Source organism: Nerophis ophidion, linkage group LG02, assembly GCF_033978795.1.
Source record: "Nerophis ophidion isolate RoL-2023_Sa linkage group LG02, RoL_Noph_v1.0, whole genome shotgun sequence".
Taxonomy (NCBI): domain Eukaryota; kingdom Metazoa; phylum Chordata; class Actinopteri; order Syngnathiformes; family Syngnathidae; genus Nerophis; species Nerophis ophidion.
Genome location: NC_084612.1, coordinates 51481196 through 51492765, shown reverse-complemented (window position 1 = coordinate 51492765; position 11570 = coordinate 51481196). Strand labels below are relative to the sequence as shown.

The following is an 11570-nucleotide window of genomic DNA, read 5'->3' as shown; positions in this document are numbered from 1 at the left end:
ATAATAAATTTGAAAATAAAATAACAATAATGAATGAATCAAACATTCAAGCCTTGAAGTAACAAGAGAAAGTGCATGGATAAATTGTTAATTATTGCTAAGTTTGCTACACTGATTTGCTTGAACAATGAATATGGAACAAGCAATAATTATATAACTTAATAGTGCAAAATCAACATTCAAAAAACAAACGAAAAAAAACTAACGAAAAAAAAACAAATGGTCAAATAAATACAATTTAAATAAAACATTTAATGCCTCTTTTCTATTTGCAGCCTTCTGAGGTAAATATCAACATTACATTTTTCCAAAGGCTAATAAATCTTAAAATAAAATAATAATGAGATGGGTGGGGTTGGTGGTGGGGGCGGGTTTTGGTGGTACTCAGTGCTGCAGGGGGTTCTGGGTATTTGTTCTGTTGTGTTTATGTTGTGTTACGGTGCGGATGTTCTCCCGAAATGTGTTAGTCATTCTTGTATGGTGTGGGTTCACAGTGTAGCGCATATTTGTAACAGTGTTAAAGTTGTTTATACGGCCACCCTTAGTCTGACCTGTATGGCTGTTGAGCATGTATGCATGGCATTCACTTAAGTGTGTGTACAAGTCACATCATGTGACTTGGCCAGCACGCTGTTTGTATGGAGTAAAAGCGGACATGATAACATATTGTTGACAACGCTAAAGGCAGTGCCTTTATAGTACCGGCGGGCCAGCTCTAATGTTAATTTGATATTGCCTCAAGGGCCAAATGAAATTGTAGAGCGGGCCAAATTTGGCCCGTGGGCCAGAGTTTGACACCCGTGGTGTATACTATTAGCTGTTTGCAAATTCACTATTCCATGGAATTTCAGTATTTTTGATTCAATGAATAAAGGGTTTGTATGTTCTCTATATCTAACAATGTATTATTCTAACTACTCTTTTTGGTAACACCGTTAATGAATGAAATGTACTTTTGTAGTTATTTCCCTATATATCTGAACTATAATTCAGATGGTAACACTAGTGAGCAGTGTATTAGAATATAATTACAAATATTGATACACAAGCGAGCCACAGGAAAAGTTATGACAGTCTTTAATAGTTTTGAATCATGGCCATGAGACAAGGACCACAAACACAATTTCGCGTTTTTGCATCAACACACATGCTGCAAAGACAATTATACATTTTATAATTTAAAAAAAATCAATAAAACAATTCAATTTTATCAGCTAAAAAGGCACAAATAGGTATCCTGTCATGCTTAATCCTCCATTGACATAAAAAGATAAATAGCAAGAGGAATACAAGAAAATAAAAACTACAAATTATAAGAACTGAATACACAAATCAGGCATACAAAATATTACAAAATAACATTTTCAACCGTCCAGAATCCACTAAAACATATAGAAAAACTTTGATTTTAAAGTTTTTAAATACTGTACATCTAATTTGCTGGTTGCAAACCATGCCCGTAAAATTAATCCTTTATTCCTGTAAGCATCAGCATGTGCAGACAGACATGAAATGTTGACATTGCAAGTTGTTACTTAAACGAGTACCTTGTTTAATAATATGACCATGACACATTCACAGCGCCATCTACTGGTAAATAATAAAAATGGAATAAGGTTTTTATTATAGTTTCATCAAGTCATGAATGTGTAACACATCGTTTTCTTTAACATTTGTGTTTGTAAAATGTTTCTAAAACATTGTATTGAAGGTTCCATGGTGGAACGGACTATTCCCATTGCATGCAATAGGAAACATTTAGCAATCAGAATTAATTCGAACCCAAGCTGACAAAGCAAACAAACAAAAACATTAACATGTTCCGAATTGCGCTCTTGACTCATTTGAGATTTGGTGCGGGTGTACCTGATGTCGTGGTCGACGCGTCGTCACTCAAAAGCGGACGCAGTCGCCCGTTTTGTCGAAGCTGCCAAAGTGGGTTCCTTCGCACAGTAAGTCCTGCGAGGAACACGGCGGACGATGTATCAGTGTGACATTTTTTCACAGCACACTTTTACACAACATAGGCTAAAAAAGGCTAGACAGTTAGCTGTGCTATGAGCTACATTGCTAACGTAATAACGGATTATATTACTAACTGATCCATTGCCAAACACAGTTGGCAACTTGGCACTGATCAAATTAAGTGCTTTTTTGTTGTTTTTTTTTAGAAAAAAATATTCTTTATTTTGCCGGAGTAGAAGGCTAAGCTAGTTACACAACAAATCAAATCAACACATTTCTTAAATAATGTTATTTATAGCTCACCGTTTCATTGTCTAATCCACGCACACTCATGCCGGCATGCCGATCAAAACTACGGGAATGCGCGAGAAGAGCTCTCCAAAATACTCACAAACAGCTGCTTCCTGCGCCAGGCTACAAAGTTCACAGACAAGGGACAAACAGAAGACAGAGGCTGACATACTATCACAAAGTAGACACAAGTGTGATGAATACCATAGAACAGGGCTGTCCAACCTTTTCCACCAGAGCCGCCTAACGGGAAGTCACAGTGTGCGGGAGCCATTTGGATTTTTTGGATTGAATCTGTCCCAATGCTCCGAGGAGCTATGTTTTCCGGGGGCTTTCATGCACCCTGGTAGGGTCGCCCTAGACAAACAGGTCCTTGGTGAGGGATCAAACAAAGAGCAGCTCAAAGAATTCTATGGGAATGCAAGATCAAAGACTCAGATTTCCCTCGCGTGTCACCGGGCCCCCTCTGAAGCCTGGCCTAGAGGTGGGGCACATTGGCGAGCGACGGAGAGGCAACGTGGGTCATCCCCCCCAATGGGCTCACCACTCATGGGAGGGGCCATAGAGGTCTGGTGCATTTTTAGCTGGGCGGCAGCCGAAGGCAGGGCACTTGGCGGTCCGATCCTCAGCTATATAAGCTAGTTCTTGGGACGTGGTACATCACCTCGCTGGGGAGGAGGAGCCTGAGCTAGTGCGCGAGGTAGAGGAGTTCCGGCGGGACATAGTCGGACTCAGCTCGACGCACAGCAAGGGCTCTTGAACCAGTTCTCTCGAGAGGGGATGGACTCTCTTCCACACTGGCGTTGCACGCAGTGGGAGGCCACGAGCTGGGTTATCAATTTTTGTTTCCCCCCGGCTCAAAGCCTGTACGTTGGAGTTCAACCCAGTGGACGAGAGGGTAGCCTCCCTCCGCCTTCGGGTGGAGGGGACGGGTCCTGACTGTTGTTTGTGCTTATGCACCAAACAACGGTTCAGAGTACCCACCCTTTTTGGAAACACTCGAGGGAGTACTGGAAAGTGCTCCCCCGGGCGATTCCCTTGTCCTACTGGGGCACTTCAACGCTCATGTTGGCAACGACAGTGAAACCTGGAGAGGCGTGATTGGGAAGAACGGCCGCCTGGATCTGAACCCGAGCGGTGTTTTGTTATTGGACTTTTGTGCTCGTCAAAGATTGTCCAAAACAAACACCATGTTCAAACATAAGGGTGCCCATATGTGCACTTGGCGCCAGGACACCCTAGGCCACAGTTCCATGATCGACTTTGTAGTATTGTGAGGGTCTGCTGGGAACGTCTGGCAGAGTCTCCTGTCAGAGAAAATTTCCATTCCCACCTCCGGAATAACTTTGAACATGTCACGAGGGAGGTGCTGGACAATGAGTCCGAGTGGACCTTGTGCTGCACCTCTATTGTCAAGGCGGATGAGTGGAGTTGTGGCCGCAAGGTAGTTGGTGCCTGTCATGGTGGTAATCCTAGAACCCGTTGGTGGACACCGGCGGTGAGGCATGCCGTCAAGCTGAAGAAGGAGTTCTATCGGGTTCTTTTGGCTCATAGGACTCCGGAGTTAGTGGATAGGTACCGACAGGCCAAGCGGTGTGCAGCTTCAGCTGTCGCAGAGGGAAAAAACATGGCAGGAGTTCGGGTAAGCCGTTGAAAACGACTTCCAGACGGCTTTGAAGCCATTCTGGACCACCGCCCGCTACTTCAGAAAGGGGAAACAGTGCACTGTCAACACCATGTATGGTGCGGAAGGTGTTCCGCTAACCTCGACTGCGGATGTTGTGGAAAGGTGGAGGGAATACTTCGAAGACCTCTTCAATCCCACCAACTTGTCTTCCTATGAGGAAGCAGTGCCTGGGGAATCTGTGGTGGGCTCTCCTATTTCCGGGGCTGAGGTTGCTGAGGTAGTTAAAAAGCTCCTCGGCGGCAAGGCCCCGGGGGTAGATGAGACCCGCCCAGAGTTCCTTAAGGCTCTGGATGCTGTGGGGCTGTCTTGGTTGACAAGACTCTGCAGCATTGCATGGACATCGGGGGTGGTACCTTTGGATTGCCAGACCGGGGTGGTGGTTCCTCTCTTTAAAGAGGGGAACCAAAGGGTGTGTTACAACTATCGTGGGATCACACTCCTCAGCCTTCCCGGTAAGGTTAATTCAGGTGTACTGGAGAGGAGGCGACGCCGGATAGTCAAACCTCAGATTCAGGAAGAACAGTGCGGTTTTTGTCCTGGTCGTGGAACTGTGAACCAGCTCTATACTCTCGGCAGGGTTCTTGAGGGTGTATGGGAGTTTGCCCAACCAGTCTACTTGTGCTTTGTGAACTTGGAGAAGGCATTCGACTGTGCCCCTCGTGAAGTCCTGTGGGGAGTGCTCAGGGTATCGGTCTGATTGTAGCGGTTCGCTCCCTGTACGATCAGTGTCAGAGCTTGGTCCGCATTGCCGTCAGTAAGTCGGACACGTTTCCAGTGAGGGTTGGACTCGGCCAAGGCTGTCCTTTGTAGCCGATCCTGTTCATAACCATTATGGACAGAATTTTTAGGTGCAGTCAAGGGGTTGAGGGTATCCGGTTAGGTGGCTGCAGGATTAGGTCTCCGCTTTTTGCAGATGATGTGGTCCTGATGGCTTCATCTGGCCAGGATCACCAGCTCTCACTAGATTGGTTCACAGCCGAGTGTGAAGCGACCGGGATGAGAATTAGCACCTCCAAGTTTGAGTCCATGGTTCTCGCCCGGAAAAGGGTGGAGTGCCATCTCTCGGTTGGACAGGAAACCCTGCCCCAAGTGGAGGAGTTCAAGTACCTAGGAGTATTGTTCCTGAGTGAAGGAAGAGTGGATCGTGAGATCGACAGGTGGACTGGTGCGGCGTCTTCAGTAATGAGGATCGATCCGCTGTTGTGAAGAAGGAGCTGAGCCGGAAGGAAAAGCTGTCAATTTACTGGTCCATCTATGTTCCCATCCTCACTTATTGTTATGAGCTTTGAAAAGGACAAGATCACGGGTACAAGCGGCCGAAATGAGTTTCCTCCGCCGGGTGGTGGAGCTCTCCCTTAGAGATAGGGTGAGAAGCTCTGCCATCTGGGGGGAGCTCAAAGTAAAGCCGCTGCTCCTCCACATCGAGAGGAGCCAGATGAGGCGATTCGGGCATATGGTCAGGATGCCACCCGAACGCCTCCCTAGGGAGCTATTTAGGGCAAGTCCAACCTGTAGGAGGCCACAGGGAAGACCCAGGACACGTTGGGAAGACTGTGTCATCTGGCTGGCCTGTGAACGCCTCGGGATCGCCCGGGAAAAGCTGGGCGAAGTGGTCGGGGGGAGGAAAGTCTGGGCTTCCCTGCTTAGGCTGCTGCCCCCGCGACCCGTCCTCGGATAAGCGGAAGAAGATGAGTGGATTAAATCTGGTAAACTAATGCTAGAAATAGACATGCGATTAGTTTGAAGACAAAAATTAGTGTCAGCTTTGTGTTATAGGTGATCAATTGTACAATTTTTAGGTATTTCAGGGGTGTCTATAGTGCGGCCAGGGGGCCATGTGCGCACAGCAGCTCAAGTTTTGTTGCAAAAAAACCAAACTTGTAAGAAAAAGAAAAGATGTAATAAAATGAGAAAGAGCTGAAATTTTGATCCAAATTATTAATAATACAAATTTTTCACAACACACAGCTGGTTATTATTTTTGATATACAGAGCCTAGCCTTTAAAGGGGTCATTTTTTTAAGCAATTCATTGTCATCTATGGGGGTGTCAAAAAATTGATTATCGGATGAATCACAATTTTTATTTGTGACGATTCTTAATCGATTAAAAAAAATTATATTACTAACTGATCCATTTAAGTGTTTTTTAAAAAACATTTTCTTTATTTTGCCGGAAGACAGTGACTCAATTGTCTTACAGTAGAAGGCTAAAAGCTAGTTACACATCAAATCGCATCATTCAAACTTTTATAACATAATGTTATTTATTACTTACCGTTTCATTGTCTAATCCATTGCCATAAATAGTCACTGAGTCCGTCGTAAAAGTAGTTTTTCGGAAAGTCCATCTTATTGTCAAAGTTTGTAAGTGAAGCAGGACTCTTCTTTCCACATGGACAGACTTCTTCACAGTTGAAGGCACGACGAGTCATAAAAGTTAAAAGAAAGGCACTTTACTTTAGATGAGGCTGATAGTTTGTGTCGTGACTTGTGCTGGTTCAAGCAAACAAACAGCATTTTCCTTCATTGGGTTTCATCGTGGACATGTTGCGATACAGCCGGTTTTACATAAATTAAAAATGGCTGACTCACGCAGGTATGTTTGAACAAAAATTGAGCTGCGGGCCACAAATGGCCCCTTAGCTGCACTTTGGACACTCTGCCATAGAACCAGAAATCGGCGTGACATGGCTGCTCAGTACAATATGAGCAATGCAATTAATCAATTCAATATCAGTTATATAACGAACACACATTCGATTGACGGCCATTTTAAAACAGCATTCTGATTGTCTTTACATTTGCATCACAGTTAAAAATGTTAAAGGGGAACTGCACTTTTTTCGGAATGTTGCCGATCATTCACAATCATAAGAGACAAGAACGTGCTTTTTTTTTTCTCCACGATTTTAAAGATGATTATAAACGCTTACCAAAATATACTGGAAAAACGTCCCTGGCCAGCTGGACCAAACAGACAGATGATGATACACGCAGCACATCTTGCGTGTTATTACAACTACAGTACATACACTGTTTGTCTAGCTGTGTACAAACAGAACATTAAATATTTTACATATACTGTAATATGATGTTTTTCACTCAGTACAGATCGGTGTCCTATCACATTGTATTGTACATTAAAAACTCAAACTTGTTTTGTGCTAATGTAGAATGCTTAGCTTATCTCGTCGTATTTATCAAGCACGAGCCAATTTGTACAAGTTAGAATGCAAAAAAAGACAACGTTTTGTCTTCTTGTCTCTCATAATGATTGTGAATGATAGGCAACATTCCCGAAAAGAGTGTGGTTCCCCTTTAACATGAGTTAAATATGGAGTAAAATACTTTAAAATAGAAGACCGAAGTGCGGCCCGCAGCTTTTTAAAAAAATTCTGTAAAACAGATCTGTTCTATCTTCATACAAAAGATGCACACCGAATCATGAGGGGCATTAAAGGGGTCATATATATATATTTTTTTTCCTAAATTGAAAACGCTTCCTTGTCGTTTACATAACATGTAATGGTGGGTCTTTGGTCAAAATACTGCATAGATTATGTTTTACAGATCATCTTCAAATCGCTTTTCGACACTTGCTTCAGGATGCGCCGTTTTGTGGGCGGTGTTATTTACGTGGCTCACATACGATAGCGTCTTTTCTCCGTCATCTTTATTGTGGCAGTATAGCATGCAAGGACAGGAGTGGAAGAACTGTCAAATGATGGCGCTAACTGTTTTAATGATATTCAGACTTTATTTCAATAAATAACAAAGCAGCATCTTCACATTTGTGGCTCACTAGTGCAATAACAACGCCGGAAATGTGTTCCGTGAAAAAAACATCCAACTGGAACTCTCTAATAACTAAAGTTCCTTGAGTGAATAATGTAAACTCACTACACAGGTATGTATTAGCGCTTTCATGGCGATATTACTGACATAAACACGTAAGAACTTTACACTACTTTATATTTGAAATGGCAACAGCAGACGTTGAATGTCCCACAACAAGAAGATAGAGAAAAAGAAGAATCTTATCGACTACGGTGTCTTCACGGACTACAAAGGCGGAAGCGAGCACATTTTCAGGACTTAGGAAGATCCAAATACAGATCAGGAGGTACCAGAAGGTAAGAAAAGTTGCTTTTGCATAATATTGCGAAACAAAAAGCCAGACAATATGTCTTACCTTATACATACACCATAATAATACTCATAAGTTGAAGCACAGTACAATCCATCAAGCGGTGCGGCTTCATAGCTTACCAAAGTCGTACTAAAACATTTTGATGAATTTTTGAGTGCCGTGTGTAATGTTCTATATTTTCAATGGAACATATACAATTTTGCTGTTGTTTACTTGAGTCATATTACAGCCTACACATATTTATTATGTTTGACTGCCATCATATCACAGTCTACACGCTTGTCTTATGTGTGACTGCCATCTACTCGTCACACTTATCAATATCAAAATAAAATAGCTTTGAGGTCGTTAAGCACAACCAAAATTATTCCACACCGGGTTATAAGGCTCACTGTCGAGATTTGAGAAAACAAAAGGATTTTAAAGGCCTACTGAAACCCCCTACTACCGACCGCGCAGTCTGCTAGTTTATATATCAATGATGAAATCTTAACATTGCAACACATGCCAATACAACTGGTTTAGTTTACTAAATTGCAATTTTAAATTTCCCGCGAAGTGTTCTGTTGAAAACGTCGTGGAATGATGACACGTGCTTGTGACGTCATTGGTTGAAGCGGACATTTTATTCCAGCACCACTCACGGCTAAAAGTCGTCCGATTTAATCGCATAATTACACAGTATAACTATAAGTGCGCCTTATAGTCTGAAAAAGAGCGTGTCTTGGCTGTTCTTCTTGGAATTGTTTTTAGTCTTTTAACTTAGATTTTTGTCAACAGGATGACCATGGTGGATAGAGATTGGACACTTTTGTCATGAAGGTTACAGTTTAACCCAGAATTCACATTAGAACAGTTGAGAAGTCAACCCAGTCTCAACAAAACGGTTCAACCTCTTGAGTTGTCTGCGTTCTCGTTATGTCTGACAAACTCCGTCCCTAATGTTGTGACCTAAGAGCGTACGCATGCACTCATGCAAGCGTACAAACATGCGGCGATACACACACACAAAGAACAGCGAGAAAAACAGTAGAAGAGTGGGTAACACAAGAAGGGGCAGTGACACACGGGGGGACACAGGGACCTGAACACTGGGGAAGACTGGAGTGGACACGCCAAGGACACAGCCCACCCAAGAGGCGGCGGCACTGACTTGGCTCGGCCGGCCCTCGGGCAGCAGCGCCGACGGGGTGGGGGCGAGCGGCAGCCAAGGATGATTTCCGGCGCTGTACAGCCTGGGACGCTTGACCTGGTGGTGACTGGACAGAGGTGTGTAACTATTCCGCCGCAGCAAACGAGCACAGTCCTCTGCCGTTTTAGCCTGGTAGGAGACGAGGAGGGGTGCAGGTAGTCATACGGCAGGTGTGCCTTCGAAAACTAACAAAGAGCGAAGGACAGAGCGGAACTTGCAAGTGTAAAACATGAAAGAGCAAAAGAGGAAAAGCGGTGCATCCTTCATTCCGCCAAGCGCCATCAGCCAGGAGCTCTCAATAAAATGAACAATGAGGTAAAGGTCCATGTACAAAAATACACTCACATTCAAACGTTCATTATGAAAGTAAAGAGTTAATGTGTTGCTAACTAAAACTTGAAAACAAGTGCACTACCAAGTAGCTGCCAGCAGAGTGCGCCTGGGTTTCAGTCTCAACCAGTCAAGTTTTCTTTTTTGCTTGTAAATTATATGACTGCATTAAACATTACAATCTTGGATATCAGAGTTTATAGCTAATTTAAAGCGTTTTAATGCCATTTAACATCCATTAAATGACATGTCTAACTGCAGATAGTTTGACTTGAGGTCCAGATTGGGCTAAAGAAATGTGTCTGAGGCCAAAAGCCAACTGCATGTAAAGTAACAATACATATATATATGTATATATACATATATATATGTGTATATATATATATATATATACATATATATATATATATATATATATATATATATATATATATATATACAAATATACAGTACATATAAACATGTATATATACACATATATATGTGAAAATATATACATATGGGACGGCGTGGCGCAGTGGAAGAGTGGCCGTGCGCAACCCGAGGGTCACTGGTTCAAATCCCACCTGGAACCAACCTCGTCACGTCCGTTGTGTCCTGAGCAAGACACTTCACCCTTGCTCCTGATGGGTGCTGATTGGCGCCTTGCATGGCAGCTCCCTCCATCAGTGTGTGAATGTGTGTGTGAATGGGTAAATGTGGAAGTAGTGTCAAAGCGCTTTGAGTACCTTGAAGGTAGAAAAGCGCTATACAAGTACAACCCATTTATCATTTATGATTATATATACACGCATATAGATACATTTACATATACACATATATATGTGTATATATATATATATATATATATATACACACATATAGATACATTTACATATATACAAACATATGTATATATATATACATATATATACACATACATATATATATATATATATATATATATATATATATATATACACATATACATATATATACACATATACATATATGTATATATATATGTATATATATACATATGTATATATACATATGTATATATATACACATATAAATATATATATTTTTATATACAAACGCATATATATACACATATATATATATATATATATATACACATATATATATATATACATATATACACAAGGTGGGATATTGTGACCACACAAATATTTTATTTTTACAATCTATCCATCCATCCATCCATCCATCCATTTTCTACCGCTTATTCCCTTTCGGGGTCGCGGGGGGCGCTGGCGCCTATCTCAGCTACAATCGGGCGGAAGGCGGGGTACACCCTGGACAAGTCGCCAGCTCATCGCAGGGCCAACACAGATAGACAGACAACAGTCACACTCACATTCACACACTAGGGCCAATTTAGTGTTGCCAATCAACCTAGGTGCATGTCTTTGGAAGTGGGAGGAAGCCGGAGTACCCGGAGGGAACCCACGCATTCACGGGGAGAACAATCTAAATTATTAAAACTGCCTGATCTAGTTGATTTTAATACAGCTCAATTACTATTTAAAGCAAACAAAAAGGTTCTACCTGCCAATATTCAAAAACATTTCAAACACAGAGAAGGAGTTCATAATCCAAGGGTGTGTAGTATCTTTAATGTTCCAACAGTAAGAACTACAAGGAAAAGTTTGTGTGTGTCTGTGCGTGGAGCGAAACTTTGGAACGGATTGGATGTGGGGCTCAAGCAATGTCCAAATGTCCATCAGTTCAAAACAAGATACAAAAAAATGGTATGGGCAATGTATATGAATGTGAACATGGATGCTTAAGTGTTAAACTCCATCACTGGCTAATAATGATTATTATTATTATTGTTGTTGTTGTTATCATCATCATCTTCATTATTTTATATGTATTATTGTCATCATTTATTGTCATTGCTATTGATATTGTTCATATTGTTATTATTGTTATCATTATCGATATTAT

General features: G+C 41.9%; 1 protein-coding gene across 11 annotated transcripts in view; it reads right to left on the bottom strand.

Annotated features, from left to right (window-relative positions):
• Positions 1–1060: 1060 nt before the first annotated feature.
• The window catches only part of LOC133542188 (6-phosphofructo-2-kinase/fructose-2,6-bisphosphatase 2-like), a 92659-nt gene continuing 82149 nt past the window's right edge, over positions 1061–11570 (bottom strand). For 6 of the 11 annotated variants that reach the window (XM_061886092.1, XM_061886109.1, XM_061886132.1 and 3 more), the window contains 2 exons: positions 9228–9416; positions 1061–1959 (listed from right to left, as the gene is read on the bottom strand). In XM_061886092.1, the coding sequence (XP_061742076.1) occupies positions 1894–1959; positions 9228–9416 (255 nt within the window). In that variant the 3' untranslated portion in view covers positions 1061–1893. The remainder of the gene's footprint in view (positions 1960–9227; positions 9417–11570) is intronic. The other 5 variants (XM_061886102.1, XM_061886116.1, XM_061886140.1 and 2 more) reach the window with 3 other exon arrangements.